The sequence below is a fragment of the Sapajus apella genome, unplaced genomic scaffold (genome assembly GCF_009761245.1).
Source record: "Sapajus apella isolate SASKATOON/1434 unplaced genomic scaffold, GSC_monkey_1.0 scaffold43, whole genome shotgun sequence".
NCBI lineage: Eukaryota > Metazoa > Chordata > Mammalia > Primates > Cebidae > Sapajus > Sapajus apella.
In genome coordinates this window covers 10893134-10913334 of record NW_022436983.1, presented here as the reverse complement: position 1 = coordinate 10913334, position 20201 = coordinate 10893134, and the positions used below count along the sequence as shown (strand labels likewise).

Here is a 20201-nt window from a genome sequence, read left to right as displayed (position 1 = left end):
CAATTCTCCTGCCTCAGCCTCCTGAGTAGCTGGGATTACAGGCATGCGCCACCATGCCCAGCTAATTTTTTGTATTTTTAGTAGAGACGGGGTTTCACCATGTTGACTAGGATGGTCTTGATCTCTTGACCTCGTGATCCACCTGCCTCGGCCTCCCAAAGTGCTGGGATTACAGGCTTGAGCCACCGCGCCCAGCGTATTTTTTTAGTAGAGACCGGGTTTCACTGGGTTGCCCAGGCTGGTCCAGAACTTCTGAGCTCAGGTGATTCACCCACCTCGGCCTCCCACAGTGCTGGGATTATAGGCATGAGCCACCGTGCCCAGCCAAAACAGCTCTTCTTTAGCAGAAGGACTTGAGGTCTGAGTAGGGGGCCAGCCCACCTCCAGGGCTTCCTATCAGCCCTGCTTCCTTGCTGGGAGGGACCACAGTCATGATTCTCAGGGCAGAGAAAGAGGGGGTCCTGGGGCTCCAGGCATCCAAGTATCAGGGGTCTTCTCTGATCCTGCCTTGTTCTCCTGTGCCCCATGGCACAGGTCAGAGCTTTGCCCAACCCACTGCCTTTCCCTGAAAAGCCGTTTCCGTCTACCTGATTCTGTAACTCTTCCTTCAAGGCCTGGCTCGAGCTCCTCACTGGGAATCCCTCCTGAATTCATGCCTGGGGAGCTGCTGGCCCCAGCCTCTGTCCCCAGCCCCAGGAGCAGATCTATCTGATCCTGCAGCTCTTCCTTCATCTGATCTATGCGAACACATGTATTTGCACATGGACCCCCGAGGCCGCCAGGCCTGGCCCCAGAGGCACTCAGTTATTTCCCCCTCTGGAGCCTGGATATTTTGAAACTGCTATGAGAAGGAGCAGAATGGGCCAGTGGAGCCCCTGCCATTAGGCGGGTGCCTCGGCCAATCCTCAAGCTACTCTTGTGTCCATCTGCCAGATTAGGAAACTGAGACTCAGAAAGAAGGGGGGAGACTGTGGGGCTGGGATGATTCCGTTCCACTGGCCACCATGCCACCTGAGATGACAGGAAGCTGGACACTGGAACCCCATCCTCACACCGATGAGAGCGTAACACACCCTCCCCACCGAGCCCCACCAGCCACCTGCAGCTGACCCCCAGGTCCTGCCAACGCCGGCTCCCAGCGCCTCACCTGTGATCTTGGGGATGCCTTCCAGCCGAGGCACGGGCAGCAGGACGATGACACCCTGGTCAGTGCCCACCCAGAGCAGACCCTGGCAGATCAGGAGGCTGGTGACACACAAGTTCTTCTGGCCTGCAGAAAGAGAGGCCGGCTGAGCAGTGCCTTCCTGGGGAGACAGCATGGGCTCTGGGCACCAGCACGAGGTGAGGGCATGGCACAGTGGGCCCCTCCGCTGAAACCAGCAAGAAGCTGGAATGGTGGGGTGGGTAAGAGCTGCAGTTTTGGGGGCTGACCTGCCTGGGGTCTGGCCATGAGGTCCCCCAGCTGAGTGCTCCCTCTAACCAGCCTCAGTTTCCTCCTGTGTAAAGTAGGGCTGCCATGGGGATGCACTGGGGGAACACCATGGGCAAAGTGCCTGGTCTGTGTCCACTCTCAATACACAGCGGCCAGGTCATCTGGCACAAAGGGTTGTCCAAGGGTGACCCATGCAGGGATCCAGCCGGCCAGCTGTGGGCAAACCCAGGGAAGACTGGGAAGGTGCAAGCTTCCCATCGGTGTTGGTGCAGACGGGAGGCATGAGAAGGGCCATTTGGGGCTTGCGAGGCATCAAGGTGAATCTGCTGCAGCCCCTCAGGGCCTGCCCACGTGGGCGCTTCTTCGGATGAGCTCACAGCACACCCTGCAGGCCCCGGGCCCGAGAGGGAAGCAGAAAACTCTCTGCGGGGAAGCAGCCTGTTTCTGATGCCAGTCCAGATGCGTTGTTTTTAGCTCTCCCCTCAGTGCTGTCTCTTCATTTTAGCAAGAATGGCAATGTCAGGGAGGGCGTGGTGGGGGGGCTCCCCTGTTCCTGACAAAGAGGATGCCGGCTGTGGGCTGCCCGGCACAGTGGCCGAGAACAGGGCTCTGGGGCCAGGCACAGGGCTCACACCTTGGCTCTGCCACTCTCCAGTTACATGACCCAGGGCCCATCCTAAACTCCTCTGGGCCACGGTGTCCTCACTTGTAAAAGGGAACAAGGATGATACAGTCACGCGTCATATAAGGACCTTTCGATCAACAACAGACCATGTATACAATGGCAGTCCTATACGACCACAATGCCGTGTTTTCACTGTTCCTTTTCGATGTTTAGATACACAGATACTCTCCATTGGGTTAAATGAATGTAAAACAACCCTGTGCCCACACATGGTACAATGGGTACTACCTGCTGTCATTACTGCTGCTGTGCTGCTGCCAATGATTCTGGGCAATGGGAATGGGCAAGAGGGAGAGAAGGGAGAGCAGGGGCAGGAGGCCTGCCTCTGAGGGGCTGAGGGGCGTGGGGTACAGGCTGCCAGCTCAGGGACAGACCCCCCCCCCACCACATCACACACAAGGCAGATGGCTTTGCCACACCCCCTTGGGCTTCATTGGGCACCTGCCTTTCCACAGGGCTGTCTCCTTCTCACCCTAATCTTGCTGCCCTCTGGGAGAGGCTTAGGCTGCATTCTAGAAAGTTCCCACTTTCTGACGCTTCTGTTCCATGGATCACACTTGAAAAAATACAGCTTTGGAATTTCCAAAGCACTTGTATACCTGCTCTGATCTGACACAAGCCTTGCAACAGCCAAGACATCTGCAAGACGCAAATGCTGGCCCCATTTTAGCCGTGGATGTGAAGGCTCAAAGAGCCATGGCCTGGGATAGCAAAGGAGCAGGTTTGGGTGTTGAAGCCCAGAGCTCCTGGCTGGATGTGTGGTCTGAGACACGTATGAGACACCCAAGTGGAGCTACGGAGCAGGCAGTGGGATTCGAGGCTGGCAACATGATGCAAACTCAAACAAATCACATTCGCAGTGTCCATTCAATATGGAAACGCAAACCACGCTGAAGAAAAAGCCCGCTAGTGACTTACAGGCTAGACCACGGGGGTTATTTCACAAAGAGTATCTGGGTGTCTGTGGAGCTGGGACTATGTCCCACACTTACATCCATTCCAAAAGTGAAGGCTCATTACTGTGATGGCAAGCTTCCAGTCCAGGGCCAGGCCCCCAGCCCTCCTGAACCGACCAACATGGGACGTCAGGCCAAGAGCTGCTTTCCTCAACACCTGGTAAAGATCTGTGATGACCTTATTTTGCTATTGGTTTATTTATTGCAAGCTTTGGGAGGGCAGTGGCTTATCTGTGTATTCACGGTTGACTCTCCAAATCCTGGCCAAGTACCTTGGCTCATGGTAGACTCTTGAGAAGTACCTGTGAGTGTATGAGTAAATAAATGGATGGACAGACAGGTGGATGGACGGATGGATGGGCAGATTTATGGAGGGATAGATGGATGGATGGATGAAGGAAAGGAGAAAACTTGGACAAATCACTTCTCTCATCCATCGATGAGTACTACAAACCTACCTTGCTCAATTTTATAATTATTAGAAATATTAAATATATACACACATATGTACACATAATATCGACACACAATTGAGCACAGCTCTTAGCCCATAGTACACAATCAATAAATAGAGGCTATTAGGATAATGTTTATGATTATTAAAAGGATCTAGACGCTAATGTCTTAAGATCAGCTCCATCAGAGCCATAAACCCGCAAGAACAATAAAGCCAAGAGAGGGGAGGGTGGTGAATTTTTCACTCCACATGCCTCATCACGTCCCTCTCCAAGCCCCCCAGGGCATGGAGACGGGCAGGAGACCATTTCCCGAAGCCCCTGCATCCTCCCAGCCCCCGCTGGACAGGGAAACCGACAAATGAGAGGAAGGCAAGCAGGAAACCAAAAGAGATGCCGGAATTGAGAAATGACTTCATCTGCAGACCTCATTCTGGGGCCTTTCCTCCTCCCCCTCCGCCTCGAGGAAAAGAGCAAGACACTTCACAAACAGTCCAAAAGAAAAAAATTTCTAATGGTGAATAAATATTTTATCACAGAGACTTAATGCAGCAGTGTTCAACTCAGCCAAGCCGTCTATCTGGAGATATACAACTTTTAAAAGCTTAGGCTCTCGGAGAACATTTTATTAATGACCTGTCTAGTTAAAAGGAGGAGGGAGTTTAGGTTAAAAAATGCATTAATACCAGTCGCGTATTCAAGTGGAAGAAAGGGGTCAGGGGAAGGAAGTGTGATAAATTTTTAACACACCCTAAAAAAATCCACACTTAGTAGAGGAACAAATTTATTACTAATTATGCAATTATTTCATTTGGTGGTGTGGGGGAAGAAAAAAATACTTAAAAGCCTTTTTAAAATATCTCTAATAAAGAATTTAAGAACCCTGCTGTGCTGTGCTTCTTCGAAGGCACAACGTGGGGTGGGCCTGAAGCTGCCCCCACACTCTGGTCCCTAGCACAGTGGCGGGGGCTGGCTGGGGCTCAGCTGGGAGCTCAGGGAGCCACTCTCAGATATGAGGGGTCAGCAGGACCCGGCCTGGCAGGGCTCCAGGCTCCCCAGGGTTGCTGATTAGGAAAGTTCAGTCCTGAGGAAAGGAGGGAACCTTCAGGAAACCCCATACTCTGGAACCTCAGCCTACACCCAGCCCTCTCCAGGGTTCAGCCTCAGGTAGGTCTGCAAGAGAGAGGTTACCTCTGCCTGCCCCAATGCAGCTGACGTAAGAGGGATGGCACTGACCTGGCAGGGCTTAGGGTGGGCAAGGAGCCTTCATGGGAGAAGCATGGTGGGGATGAAGTAAAGACGATGGCTAGGGCGATGATGGCAAATGTCACCATCACGGACTGCCACTGGCTTGAGACGGGAACTGTAGGCACTGTCCTCACACCGTCTCATGCCACACCCACACCTGCCCTTCGGGGTGGAGACCGAGGGTGGGAGGCAGGTGTTCTGTGTGCTCCCAGTCAGAGCTGGAAGGCAGGGGGGCAGGGATTCCAGGAGGAATTCTGACTCCAGGCTCTAGTGTACCCCACCCAGCATGGCCAAGCTGACTCCTATCTCAGCCCTTCATTGTACGAGAGCCCAGGGGGATGCTCCTGGCTCTGTCTTTGTCAGCAATGAGAGGGCAGACCAGTCACCTCACCTCCTGAGCCCCAGTTCACCTGGCCCTCAAATCATCATTGTAACAACGAATGCCCTCCCTTCCTTAAAGGTTCACTGCAAAGAGTGAGTAACACAACGGACATGAACGCGAGAGTGAAAGGCAGTAAAGTCAGGTGGTCCAGGCAGGAGCGGCTGTTCTAACCACAGCAGGGTCTGCCACACATCCTGCCTCCCACCACCTGATCAGCTTGACTCTCTCTCATTCTTCTCTTCACTGATATGATGAGATTCCAAAGATTTTTAAAAATCCCATAAGATTATCCATTTCTTCATTGTTCCACTAACTTGAAATAATTTAGCTATCAGAGGAAATGTGGAGATAGTTTTGTGATACAGAGACATTTTTATCGTAGTTAAAATGGATTGAACTTGTATAATGGCAAAATACCGTGAAACAAGAAAGGGAGGAAGGAGGGACGAGGGGAGGAAGAGGGGAGGGCAGGGACGGGGGAGAGAGGGAGGGGGAAGGAGGCGGTCCAAACACAGGTCCCACCAAGCCTCTCACACACCCCAGGAGAACGTCAGAGAAGGGTTCAGTCTCACTGGGCACCTGCCACCCCGCCAGCCCAGGACAGCCACCTTCCCCATTCCCAGCCCTGGCAGCATTTATGCTCACAACAGTCCCCAAGCTGGGAACTACATCTCATCTTACAGAGGGATGAGGGGCTCCAGGAGATTAAGGGGCTTGTCTGATACTACTCGGTGGCCAAGCCCGGCCTCAAGCCAATTCTCCTTCCCCACTACACACAGTAGGATGCTGAACTGAGTCCATCCTGATGTGACTTGTGGCTCTGCCTCTGGCCCAATGCAAGACCAAGGGTGAGATGCCTGGCCTGCTGAAACCAATCTCAGTGTCACCATCTGTAACATGGGGACAATCCCCAGCATGTGGGGTTAGGGTGAATGAAATCCTGGCCATAAGCACTTGGGGCCTCATCACCTCGGGTCCGGGCAGGGTGGCACTTATTCCACTGTTGTGACTGCTGTGGACTGTGCTGTTAGTAACCACCACCCCCGGGTGACCAGTTCAGACTCAAGGACCATCATGACTGGCCGGGGGAAGCAGAAACCAGGGTGATTTCCAGCCCCTCGAGCTGGAGTGAGGGACCAGGCCCCAGGGGTAGGCAGAGGTCCCCAAGGCTCCTGCAGTGCTGGCAAATGTACCTGCCCTCACGGTAGCCTCATAAGACAGGACGCTCAACCCCGCTGGGTGCACAGCTGCCCCCAGACTCTGCCATGGCCCATCTGCCAGGTGCTGTGACAATCAGCTCCAGGCCCGTGCCTGCCACTCGGGCTGTGTTTCCCTGGCCCCAGGGCCCTTTGGCTCTCCCAGATGCTGTACCCAGCCCTGCCTGGGGCACTGGGACAAGACAGAGCCACTGTGCCCTCCCACACTGGCCACAGGTCAGTCTCTCTAGGGGAAGCTGGGCCGAGGAGGGAAGCAAGGTTAGCTGATGCCTGCTGGCCCCGTGGGCTGCTCTGAAGCCAGCTGGGGTGAGAATGGGCATGGCTCTGCATCTTGGGCAGCAGATGGTAAGGAGGGGCTGAGAGCCAACTCCATGGAGGCCTTGGGAAACTGCATTAGGTAAGCTCCAGCCTTAATTCTTTGCCGCCATTCCCCTCCACCATCAATCCTGTCCACCTCATCTATAAAAGCCATGCAGGAGGGGTCCCAGCCACAGTGGATGCCATCCAAACCCACGGACCAGGCGGCCAAGAGGGACATTTGCCTTTCTTAGAAAAACCTCTAAGGACAGAGACCCTCCGTTGGCCTTCTCACTTTCCCCTCACCTCGTCCTGCAGGGGCTCTGAGGCAGAATTGGGTGTTTGGTCAACCCGGGGAGTGGGACAGTGCAGAAAGGCCTGGGTTCCTGCCAGTGTGGCCTTTCCTTAGGAGCTGCCTGATTTTGGAGGGTCCCCTGGGCTGGGGGCCACTTCCTGAGCGTCCCAGGCTGCTGTGATGTGGTAGCTGGGCACAGTGACAAGAAGGGGCTTTGAGATGACAGTCTTAGGTGTGAATCCTGGTCCCACCACTTCCTGGGGAATGCCCCACCTTAAAACCCCAGTTTTCAGGTCTGTCGAGGGAAAATGGGATGGGCTGACCAGGTCGCACCGCTGTCTGGCCTTGGAAGGTGCTCCGTGACTGTCAGCTCCCACCCTTCCCGCGGCAGCCTCACCTGGCAGGAGGAAGGTGGTCCTGGTGGCGATATTGATCTCTTGCAGATGCTCCAGGGTCTCGGTGTGAAAGAGGCGGATGGAGGTGCCGGAGGAGAAGGCCATCCAGACACCACTGCCCGCCTTCACCATGTGCGTCACGCTCACTGCCTCATCCTGGTGGGCCTCGAAGCTTTGCTGTGGCACAAAGGGAGGGGCATCAGTGCTGGCTGGGCCTGCCAGCTGAGCATCCCAGCAAGCCCCCACCCCTGGGCCAGACATTTTCACATTCTTCAAAAGCACAAGCTACTCAGGGCTGGAAGGGAACCTTAGAAGCCCAGCTGTGCTGTGTTGGCCAAAGTTTAACAACTGGCCAGGAATCCTGGTCTGCAGGGTTTGACAGTTCCCAGAGTGTAAATAGTCTAACATGGCCAGTTGCAAACCACCAGCATGATGTCACCGAGTGAGGACAGGAAAGACATGTACACGCTCACTCACGAGCTGACAGGACCAGGTACAGTCCGGTGACTCCCAGAGCTTCACCTTACAGAAGGGAAAGATGGAGCCGAAAATCACAAAAGATGGTGCGGTTTGTGTAAATGATTTAAAGAGACAACGGATACCGACAGAATGATCAGGGAAGGAACGGGGGTAACATGGGCCAAATCCTCATCTGTCACAGTGAGGAGACAGCAGGTAATGTCCAAAAAGTGATACATCAAGAAGCAGCAAAGGGAACAAGGTCAGGTCCTGAGGAAAGTACCAGGCGGATTAAAAACAGGACAGGTGAACAGCATTCTCTTCTAGAAAGCAGGGCTGAGATGGGGACAGGGAAGAGCCTTTCAGGATAAACCATTCTGTGCATTGGTTTTTTTTCTTGCAAGTGTATGTACAATTTTGATCTTAAAACAAACAAAATCTTTTTTTAAGAGAAGATACAAATGATTAGGCTTCCCATCCACCGCAAGAGAAAGTCCAAGTTCCTTCCCTCAGCATTCGGTGCCCGGGCACTGCCCCCACTCCTGCCCTTCCTTGAGGAGTCCCTACATGTCAGGCCAGCCAGTGCTCAGGACGTACCACACAGCCGCACCTCTGCCCTTGCCATGACTTGTGCACGGCACCCACCCTGACTCCCCAACTGTCCTCCTTCAACAGCTGAAGACTCTGATTCAGGGTGGCATCTCCCACCCAGGAGGCAGGCCCTCCCCACCCACAGAGCAGCCGCTGCCTCCTGAATGTCACATCCTGCTGTCCAGCCTGGAACACCTACACCATTCTGTGGCTCTGCCTGGCCACTTGCCACATAAGACTGTGGACTCCAAGGACAGAGCCTGTGCCTCAGGCCCTTTAGTACCAGTCCCCTGCTTGGCACAGTGCCAGCAGAGTAAAATTTGATCAAAGAATGAATGGATGGACACTTGAATTCCATCTACAATACTCAGATGTTACTAACTCGGGCACACCAGGCTGGAAACAAGCTAAACGCCCAGGTCTTGAGCACAGCCAGGTAACTCGGAGTCTCCAGCTCTGCACTGTCCTCCCTGCATAGAAACTCACACTTACAGACACGGCACGAGAAACACAGAAAAATGTGAGTGCTACAGAAAATGAAAAGAAAGCAAGCCACATCCAAAGCTGGGGGAAGAAAGGGGCGGGGGAGGGAGAGCCGCACCCTGAGGCTTACTCCAGGAGCAGGGCGGGGGCTTTTCCTCTTTTCCAGTTTTCTGGGTCTTCTCCGTTTTTCATAAAGAATACATCCTGGGTGGAAGCCCAAGACTGCAGGAGGATCCTGGATGGGACATTTACTTGGGATCCAACTTGCTATTAAATCTGACTTCCTTGACACCTTTACAGGCCCAGACCTCAGTTTCCCCATGTGTAAGTTGAGGCTGCTATGAGGATTACAGGAACCCAGGTGAGGAGAGCTGGGCACAGGCTTGGTGCCTAGGATGGTCTCATTTATTCAGCAGGTGTTCTTGAGTCCCTACTATGTGCCTAGTGGGGGTCTAAGTGCTGAAAATGTGATGATGACTGCAAGACCTACTCTCGTAGGGCGAACGTTCTCAGGGCAGGAGGCAATTAAAACAAAGGAAGATTTCATCAAACAGTGAGAGGCACTGCACAGAAACAATACTGACAGCCATTATGACTTCAGTCAGGGAAGGTCTCTCTAGGAGGTGACATTAGTGGGAGACCTGAATGATGGGGAGGAAATGGCCCCAAGATGATTGGGAGGAGGGGGAAGAGCATTCTAGGCAGAGGGCACGGCAGTGCAAAGGCCTGGGTGCAGTAGTGAGAAGCAGAGGGACCCTTGGTCGGGGGCACAGGGATGAGACAGGCCAGAGCAGGCGGGGCCAGATCGAACCAGGCCACCTTGGAATCCATGGGGAAAAGTTCAGATTTTATTTGCCCACTGGAGGGTGTTGAGCTGGTAAGTGGCAGGGTCAATTTTACTTTTAAAGTTCAGTCTGACAATGGTGTAGGGAAGGCTGGCGTCCTGGTCCAGCCCCCAAAGACCTCATATGGGCTTAGCAAGTGGAGTGGGAGGAAAAGAATTTGGCTTTTTTTGCCCTGGAGGGTGGCCGCAGCTCCTTTCCAGCTCAAATTACTAAGCGGTTTCTCCCTGAGTTAAGGAAGCTCTTGCGGGATGGGGGTCTCCATGGGCAGCCAAGCCAGTGGGTTCCGGGCTCATTCCTGATCAGAGTGTGGGGGGACCAGGAGGGCAAGACGGTGAGCTGTCCAAGGAAACTGCTTTTTCTGAGTCAGTCCCTGACAGCTGAGCTGCGAGTAGCAAGGGAGGCAGGGGGAGGCAGGGGAAGGTGGGGGGAGGCAGGGGAAGGTGGGGGGAGGCAAGGGAAGGTGGGAGGAGCAGGAGAGTCCAGGCTTCCCAGAGGAGGGGAGGGCAGAGAAAGAGAGAGAGACAACAGCGTGGGTCCTCTCCCCAGGGTCAGGCTGCTCTTGGGGTGGGGGTTCTACTGCACAGCTCACCCCTTACCAGGGAGATGCCCCAAGAGCAGAAGCTGTATTTCCTCACAGACTGAAAGTTCACCAAAGGAAGGGGCATGGTGTCTCCATTGGGTGGGGGCCCCCCCAGGAGCAAGGACAGAATCTTGTATCAGGCTGGGTATGGTCAGAGGAAGGGAACTGTCTCTCCTTTCAGACTGGGGGCTCAGGCTAAGGGCTCTGGGGGTAACAGGGGGTCTCTTTTCTTAGCTACCCACTCCCTCCTCAGAGAAGGCGCAGGTGCAGGAGGCTCAGAGCCTCTGATTTGGGGGCGAGGCCACGCCTCCTCACAGCCTGCACGAGGTCAGGTGTAACAGTCCATGCAGTGTGGGGGAGAGACCGTGTCCCCATCTCTCTAGCCTTCCACCCATATCTGCCGCCCACAGCCCAGGCGGTCCTGCCTTTAGGTTCTCTCTTCCTGAGATGTATGCTTCTTCAAGGAAACACGAGGAATAGTTTTGTTTTGCCAAACCAGCCTGCATGAAGAATCCAGGAGGGAGGAAACCTCCCGCAAGGCCTTGCTGGGAAAAGCCAGCTGAGGCAGCATTGTCCCCAATCAGATGAGGACAGTGAGGCCAAGGGGGCCCCTTCGGCTCCTGCTGTTGGTGAGCAGTGGAGCGAATGGCTGGGCCAGCAGGACAGTCAGTGAGACCCAACATGCTTTTGCCTGCAGGCTTTTCCAAAACAAAGCACGCAGCTCCTTGCTCATGGATGCACAGGCATGCACACACTAAGGTATCTGCGTGCTCACACGCATGCAGCCAGCCTCCCACCTGACTCCCGAGAAAAGGTCAGGAGCATTTCCTGCCTCCAAAAAAGCCAAGCACGCTGAAACCCAGAGGCTGGGACCAAGAAAGCTGCATCTGAATCTGCAGCCAGCCAGCCCTGTGTGCTGCTGTCAGAATCTAATTAAAAGAGAAGTCGGTGGTGGAAATCCAGGCTCATTTCTCCAGTAACAAGTCTGTCTCCAGGCCCGGAGGGCTTTGCAGAAGGCTTGTGCAAACCTGCCGAGCCCAAAGGGGTGAGGCAGGAGGGGGAAAGGGCAGGATTGAATAGGAAGAATGGCACAGCATCTCCAGCACCAGCCCCAGCCCAGCAAGTCTGTTACCTCTGGGCTCCTGGGTCCCCTCGAGGAGCCTGGAGCCCTGCCTGAGCCTGGAGCCTGGAGTCCTGCCTGAGCCTCCTGAGCCCACAGGGTAGGGAGTGGGTGGAGCCAGAGAGACATGCCGCATCACAGGTCTCAGAGTGGGCAGAGGGACTGAGCCTGGTACCCGGTGAGAGCAGGGGGGAAGCTCTCACTGTCCACTGGGCTTGCTGCTGGTAGGCCACACAGTTCATTTCATTTTCCAAATACAAGGTATCCATGTACACTGAGAGCGCTCAGAATTTATTGCTAGGGGAGGCTGTCAGCTCGTCCAACTCCGCTCTCCTCCCAACCAGGAAAGAGTGAAACCCTGCTCACCTAGCACCCCAATCCCAGGCCATGTACCTCCAGACCTGTCCTCTCACCCTTGGCTAGTCAGGGAGGCCCAGAAGTATGAGGTTGGTGGGGTGGGGGGCCGTCCTACTCTCCAAGAGGCCTCTAACCCCGTCATCCCTGAAAAAGGCCACCTGCCCACCAGCCACCAGGAAGGCCCAGTGTTTCCTGCCCCCTCGGCTTCCATGATCCAGGTACAGCTATGTATTGGCGCAGGCAGGGGGTGCGCACCCTGCACCAGAAACCATGCTGTTAGGATTATGTACTAGAGCAGCTGTCTACAAACAGTGCCCCTTAGGCTACATCCAGCCTGCACCGGTTTTGGTAAATGAAGCCTTATTGGAACACAGTCACGCCACGTAGAAAAGAATCTGTTCAAGTAGCTAAAGATCACAGCATTCCAACGGTACACCTTTGGTCCCCCTGAAGGACAAGACGACCTGCAAGAGAATCCTGAACTTCCTCGGCAGGTTTGGAGGTGGTGGGGCGGGCACAGGGACTCTGAAACCATGCAGTGGGCTGAGATACACGGATGTTATTAGGAGCCAGGGTTTCCACAGAGAGGAGAGAGTCCAGTATGAAATGGAAGAGACCAGGGTAGACACCAGGATCTCAAATTTAAATTGGAGATATCGAAACGAACTCCAGGTCGAGAGTTCTTCCCTGGCCCTGTCCACTGGAAGAGCCTGGAGGCAACGACGCTAGCCAGGGCACCCTGGAGAAATGCCTAGAACTTCTCACAACGCTGAAAAGCAAGGAAGTGCTCAAAAAATGATGGGGAAGGGTCCAAAGGACCCAGGAGCCAGCATGAAGGGGCCCCCATTGGCCAAATTCTAGACCATTTGAACATCAAAAATAATAATGATGGTCCGGACTATAGCACACTGGAAGTTTTTGTAATCTAGGAATTTGTAGTCATAGTAAGGGCAGGGTGTGGAGTGGGGTCAAGGAAATCTCAGTAGCTAGTGACAACTAGTCAATGCAGAAGGCAGGGTAGAATTAGACAATGGTGACTGGCAATCACCAAGGATCACCCATGGATGACAAAGCCCCACGGGGAAAGTTTGAGAAGGAACAGAATATTCACACAGTCTCCAAGAGTCACCCAAAGGTGACTGAGTAATCACAAAGGGAAACCAGCACCTTTAGATGGGGAGATCCGGCCGACTTACCCTAACCAAGTGATCAGGATGGGGCCAGCTGCTTTTCTTCCTCCTCAAGGATTGTCGTGGAAGGCGTGGTGCTCCCCTGACCCCCACCCCCGCAGCACTTGGCCAAACACTGGCACCTCATTGGGAGGAAAGGACCAGGCAATTCCAGACTGTGGGAACTTCTATAAGATGCTGACTTGGACTTCTCAACAAAGTCAATATCATGAAGAAAACAAAACAAGCAAAGGGATTATTCTAGATTAAAAGGAGACTTAAGAGACATGAAAACCAAACGCTGTGTGTGATTCTAGGCTGGATCCTGGATGGCATTTGGGGGAGTTGCTCTGAAGGATATTTTGGGGACAACTGGGAAAATCTGCACCTGGGCAGTACTTAGATAGCATCAGTGCCCTGATGCTAAATTCCTGAGTATGATATGCTATGCAGTTACGTGGGAGAGACGTGCCAAAGTATCTAGGGGCAAAGGGTAATGATGTCTGCAATTGACTTTTTTTGCTTTTTTTTGAGATGGAGTCTCGCTCTGCCACCCAGGCTGGTGTGCAGTGGCACCATCTTGGCTCACTGCAACCTCCACCTCCCGAGTTCAAGAGATTCTCCTGCCTCAGACTCACAAGTAGCTGGGACTACAGGTACGCACCACCACGCCCAGCTAATTTTTTGTATTTTTAGTAGAGAGGGGGTTTCACCATGTTAGCCAGGATGGCCTCGATCTCCTGACCTCATGATCTGCCCGCCTCGGCCTCCCAAAGTGCTGTGATTACAGGCATGAACCACTGCACCCAGCCGCAACTGACGTTTTAAAAAGTGAGTGCACGTCTATGTGTGTGTATAATATGGAAGGGGATTGTAGCAAAATGTTAGCAGTTAACTGGGTGAAGAATACCTATGTATTAATCTATTATTCTCTCATCCTTCCTGTAGTTTGACATTTTTCAAAGTAAAAAGTTATGGGGAACTGGGTGCAGTGGCTCACACCTGTAATCCCAGCACTTTGGGAGGCTGAGGTGGGTGGATCACTTAAGGTCAGAAGTTTGAGAGCAGCCTGGCCAACATAGTGAAACCTCATCTCTATTTATAGAGACGAGGTTTATATGAGGTTTGAAAGTTATAAAACTTTTCTGTCATGGTGGCAGGCACCTGTAATCCCAGCTACTTGGGAGGCTGAGGCAGGAGAATCGCTTGAACCTGGGAGGCAGAAGTTGCAATGAGCTGAGATCGCGCCACTTTAATCCAGCCTGAGTGACAGAGTGAAACTCTGGCTCAAAGAAACAAAAAAAAGGTTATGGGAGAAAAGGCAAAGTAATTTAAAAAAAAAAAAAAAAAAGCCCGCAGGCAGAGGGGGGGTCTGTGTCTGCGTCCTCCAGCTCCCAGACCCCCACTACCCAGTGACTCAGTCCCCTCTGTCAGCTGTACACGGGGACAGAAACAGAACATGCCTCTGGGGCATGGTGAGGATTCCAGGGAGAGTGCTGGCGCACTGTGAGCTGGGATGAACTCAGGTGAGCTGGGGTGAACCCAGGTGAGCTGGGATGAACCCCGGTGAGCTGGGATGAACCCAGGTGAGCTGCGATGAACCCCTGTGAGCTGGGATGAACCCAGGTGAGCTGGGATGAACGCCGGTGAGCTGGGATGAACCCCAGTGTCCTGCCCCCACCCACAGCACCCCTCCCTGCAGCCCCCCATCCGCCCACTGCAGGCGCCCACACAGTTGGTTTCAGGTGAGTGATACTGCTCCAAATAGTGCGGACACAGCCCAGCCTCTAGCCCTACAATATTTATGTGCCTCCAGGTGACGCTTCTGTACATGGTTTCCATAAATTCCCAGGGTGAGCAGCTTAGCACTCAAAGTCATTAGAACTGAGATGTCATCAAGGAGCCGGAAGGCTCACTGGGCGCAGAGGCTCTCAGGGGCTTTGAACTCCTGAGGAAACGGCAGGAGGCTGGTGGGGCTTCTACTTTCCAGCTACCCGCTGTGTGCCAGGACTGTCCAATGCCTGACTGGGCACTGTGCCCAGTGTCTCACCTCACAGAGACTTTATGAAAAGAGAGGGGATGAGTCCAGGTGGCCCAGATGGGCAGGGGCAGGACGGAGAAGGGGTGTGCACCTCGCTCCAAGCTCACATGCTCTCCTTCGAGGGTCTCACAGAGGACCCTCAATGCTGAGCACCAGAGCTGGGTGTGAGCATGAAGGCGCTGTGCCACCCACTCCTGGCCCAGTTGCCACTGAGCTGGCATGGCAGACACAGTCGTGGGCCCAGAGATCACCCACGACCACCTGCCTGTACTTCACCAACTCTGCCTCCCTTTAATCCCCACAGCCACCTGGGAGGTGGGCACCACCATTCCATCCTCATCACACAGCTAGAGCACAGAAATGGCCTGGGCAGAGCCACCCTGACAGCAAGGGGCAGGGCTGGGAATTCAGACCCAGGGTCGCGTCCACTCTGCACGGCTGCACTGGGCATGAGAGAGGCCAAAATTAGCATAACTCCCTTCCCTTTCTCTATCTCATTCTTATCAACACTTCACAGCTAAGGAAACAAACTGAGGGGCTAAATGAGGTCTGCAAAGTCTCGCTGCTTAGGAAATGGGAGGAAAGCCAGATTCAAGCCTAGGGTGACCCATCCGACCTGGTTTTCCCAGGACTGTCCAGGCTGCCACACTGGAAGCCCCAAACCCCAGGGAATTCCTCAATCCTGTTAAACCAAGGCACTCGGTCACCCTAACAGGACTTCAGTGCCGATATGCAGCCTCCAAGCCACGGATAAATGCCTCTCTGTGGGTTCTATCTGACTCCCCAACACTCCTGCCCTCACAGTCTGACCTGGTTGAGGCCAAGAGGTTGTGCACCAGGAGCAGATCTGCCCTACCTAACGCATTTCTCAGGGAGGCTCCAATGCAACGGCTGCTCCACCTCTTCCCAGCACACTGGTTAGGGTCTCTGGGTCTCCGTTCATTTACCTGTAAGGTGGGGGTGAGGTCATTCCTGTTGAGCAGAGACTTCATTGGATGCTGGACTCCCCTAGCTCAGGGCCATCGTGGGAGCCCGCAAGGGACAGAGGGATGGACGTCCCTGCCAGCTCCAAATTTCCTTTAACAATCCATTTTGGAATTGATTGTGCAGAATTTGGTATCTTTGGTGTGTCTTTCTAGAAAGATGGTCAACTATTTTTACCAGCATTTCAAAGAGGTCTGTAAACTACCCTTGCCTACCTCCAAAAAATGTAACAATTCCTACAGTAAGGCTGACTTGTTACTAACCACACAAGAAGGTGGACAGCCAACAACCCAGACCAATGCATACAGAAAGCGCCACTGCAGAGAGCACTGTCCTGTCCTGGCTGTGCCAACATTTTTCCTTTGAAAACAAAATAAAACTAAAATCCGGCCAGGTACGGTGGCTCACACCTGTAATCCCAGCACTTTGGGAGACCGAGGCGGGCAGGTCGCCTGAGGTCATGAGTTTGAAACCAGCCTGGGCAACATGGCAAAATCTCATCTGTACTAAAAATACAAAATTAGCCATTTGTAGTGATGAATGTCTGTAGTCCCAGCTACTCAGGAGGCTGAGGCAGGAGAATCGCTTGAACCTAGGAGGCGGAGGTTGCGGTAAGCCGAGATCACACCATGCACTCCAGCCTGGGCAACAAGAGCCGAAACTCCATCTCCAAAAAAAACAAAAAACAAAAAAAAAACTAAACTAAAATCCATCAGTGCACCTGGCTATTCTGGAGGAAGTGGAATAGAAAAAACATCTTGAAGTATGGGCTATTGATATTCTCATTAGTCCTGTTTAATTTCCTTTTTTTTTTTTTTTCCAATTGTGACAGCCAGCCTAGCGTTTCTTCTCCAGCATCATCACCTTAGGAGGGAGGGCTGTGCCACCGGCCACCTGGGCCATCTGGGCCACCTGGGGCCAGCACCTTTGCTGCGAATCTTACCCTTGGCAGCTGCTTCAGCCTCACCCTCTACAAGCAGATGCCAGCGCTGAGCTAGTGCCTGCACCTGCCCACCAACCTGGAGACCTGGTGAAGACTGAGCCATAGAGAGGGGGCCAGGTATCTTCCAGCTCCTGCACCTGCTGGGCTGCCCTCAGCTCAGCTCAGCTCACCCGCAGCCCCCATGAGGAAGGAAGGACCATCAGGCCTCTGTTCAGAGAGGACAGAGAGGCCCAGCAGAGGAGTGACCTGTGCAGGCAGCAGTGGTGCCCAGCCTGGGTCTGCATGGCATTCACAGTGGCCTGAGATGGTCTTGTTATCTATTTGCTGTTTGCAAGAAGCAGTCAAGCCACAGGCCCGGGGGCAGGCCCAAAGGGTTCAGGTCCCAACCCTGCCACTTCCTGCCTTGGGTTCTTCCATTTTAAAGTGGACGTGATCATATTAACAGTGCCTACTGCACAGGGCTGCCGTAAGATGACCTGAGTTGCTGCCAGTGGAGAGCTCAAAGCAGTCTCTGGGACCTAAGTGGGTGATAGTGGTCTCTCCGCCCATGATCCCCATCCCCTACCACATCAGAGAGACAGGTCTATGAGGGCAGGGGCCACTGCTGGGGCCCAGTGAAGCTCCCGCCAGTGCCCACCCTGGGCCAGAGGGCCTGGAAAAGCTGGGATGGTACCGACCGAAGGAGGCACCAATACAGAGATAGAAGCTGAGATCAGCAGAGAGTGAGCACGCAAGCCAGGCCACCAGGGAGGGAGAGATGAGTGAGTGCTGAGAGAGAGAGACGGACAGACAGTGGTGAGTCACAAGAAAAAACACCTGTGCGTGCGAGAGGGTGCGGATGAGCAGGTGCAGTCGGGGTTGTTTCTCTGGATACATTTAACATCAAGAAAGTAAAGCAACAAAGGCAAAATCAGGTCCCTGGCTGAGACCCCGGCACACAGTAGGAGTTTGGTCACTATGGGCTCCTTGCCTGATGTAAAGGAATTTCCTACGCCTGGCTGATCACAGGCATGTGATCGCCCCCGCCCACACCCTTTCCTTGGTCCTGCTCGCTCACTCAGCAAACCTCATGGAGCATCCGTGCCTGCCAGGCCCCTCCTAGGCCCTGAGGACACAGCATGGCCGGGGAGATGCTCAGAGTCCTGTTTACAGCCCGATGCAGTGAGGGTGAAGGAGGAGGGAGTGAGGACTGAACCAGCCCAGAAAAGAACCAGTGGGGGCAGTCGGGTTCCATGGGGAAAGGGACAGGAAGTCAGAGTGACCACTAAGAATCTGCCCAATCAGAAGACAGGCTGAGGGTCCCAGCAGGGGAGTGGTGGGTGCAAAGGCCCGGGGGCATGGAGTGCCCAGGTAAAGCCTTTGGGGGACTGGGACCTGTCCAGTGGCTGGAGAAGGGGACCCCAAGGGATAGTGACCAAGTGCAGTTTGGGGGCCCTTGACTTTGGGCCACAGGCAGCCTGCATGGTTCTGATGCAGGATCAAATGAGACAGGAGCTTTGTTCTAGAAAGATCCTCCAGCAGTCAAGCCTCAGCATGAGGCCCAGAAAGTGTCCCCAGGCACTGGCTGTGGCTGCCCTGCCCTGCTCTGAGCTCTGCATAGGGGAGTCATGTGGAGCCTGCAGGCCTCGCCTGCATGATCTTGAATGGTGGAATCCAGACACCACTCCTGGCCCTCCGCCACCCCATGCCTGCACCTACACCTGAACATACACCTGCACCCACACCTGCACACATACCTGCACCCACACCTGCACACACACCTGTACACACCCCTACACCCACAACTGCACCCACGCTTGCACCCACACCTGCACACACACTTGTACACACCCCTACACCCACACCTGTACCCACACCTGCATCCACAACTGCACACACACCCGTACACACCCCTACACCCACACCGACACCCACACCTGCACCCACACCTACACCCACACTTGCACCCACACCTGCACACACACCCGTACACACCCCTACACCCACACCTGCACACACACCTGCACACACACCTACACCCACACCTGTACCCACACCTGCACACACCTACACCCATACCTGCACCCACACCTGCACCCACACCTGCACCCACACCTGCATCCACACCTGCATCCACACCTGCACACACACCTGTACACACCCCTACACCCACACCTGCACACATACCTGCACCCACGCCTGCACACACCTGTACCCACACCCACACTCACACCCACACACATACCTGCACCCACACCTGCAGGTATGTGTGTGGGTGTGAGTGTGGGTGTGGGTACACATGTGTGTACACGCACAGGCATCAGCTCACGTGTCACAGGAGCTCTCCCACTGAATTTGCTCCAGGGAGCCCGGCCCACACCAGCCCCACTCTCACTCGCCTCCTGGTTCCTTCCTGGGCTCCTCGGAGCAGAGGCAGGTGTGTCTGCCCCACAGCTGGGCACGTATATGAGGCTAACCCGCATCCTCTCCTGTAGGTGAGAGTCCATCATTGGGACACCTGCTGTGCAGGCCCTGTGCTGTCACTGGGCTGGTGTCACCACCCACGCTATGAAGCTCCCTTCTCTCCCCAGGTACCTAAGAGGAGCCAAGAGCCTGGGCTTCACCTGTGGTCAGCAGCCCCCATCAGGGCCCACTAGTCATGTGAACACCATGGGCCAAGGGTCCCAGGAGTAGCTGGAGCCCTGGAAGGCTCAGAGCCGGGCAGAAGGGAAGAGCTGGTGTAGGGAAAAGGGAGATTTGGGAGAGAAGGAAAGCAAAGGAGAGAGAGAAGCCAAGTCAATGTCTGCACCTTCACCACAGGACAATGTGGAGGGAATAAGACACTGTCCCTGCTCACAGATATTTTGCCATCTGGGGGAGGATGGCGTGGGTATCACACCCACAAGACACAATGCAACACAGGGCCGACGAGGCAGAGGATGGCAAACCAGGCAGGGGCTTCGGAGCCAGAGGCACCCTGGGATCCTGGCTCCACCCCCGAGTGTGTGGTCCTGGGCACCCTGAGCAAGTCCTGTGATCACAGTGACATAGCAGCTGACACCCGATGCTTCCTCCCTTCAGGCACAGCCCTGGCACATGTACGTGGAGCTGCTTAGTCCTGGGGCAGGTTCTATAATTATCCCCATTTTACAGGAAGGAAACTGAGGCCATCAGTGGAAAGGCCAGCCAACCCAGCCCCTGAGGCCACACTGACCACCATCCAAGCCCACTCAGACAAGGCGTGCAAGGGTAGGCATGCAGAGGTTGCCTGCCGCGGGCCCTCCCTGC

The 20201-nt window shown here is 54.3% G+C and overlaps 1 protein-coding gene across 13 annotated transcripts in view; it reads right to left on the bottom strand.

The window, feature by feature from the left end:
* Positions 1-20201, bottom strand: part of ARHGEF10L (Rho guanine nucleotide exchange factor 10 like) — a 178967-nt gene that overhangs the window by 2054 nt on the left and 156712 nt on the right. For all 13 annotated transcript variants that reach the window (XM_032300579.1, XM_032300583.1, XM_032300578.1 and 10 more), the window contains 2 exons: positions 7365-7539; positions 1148-1270 (listed from right to left, as the gene is read on the bottom strand). In XM_032300579.1, coding sequence (XP_032156470.1) covers positions 1148-1270; positions 7365-7539 — 298 coding nt within the window. The remainder of the gene's footprint in view (positions 1-1147; positions 1271-7364; positions 7540-20201) is intronic.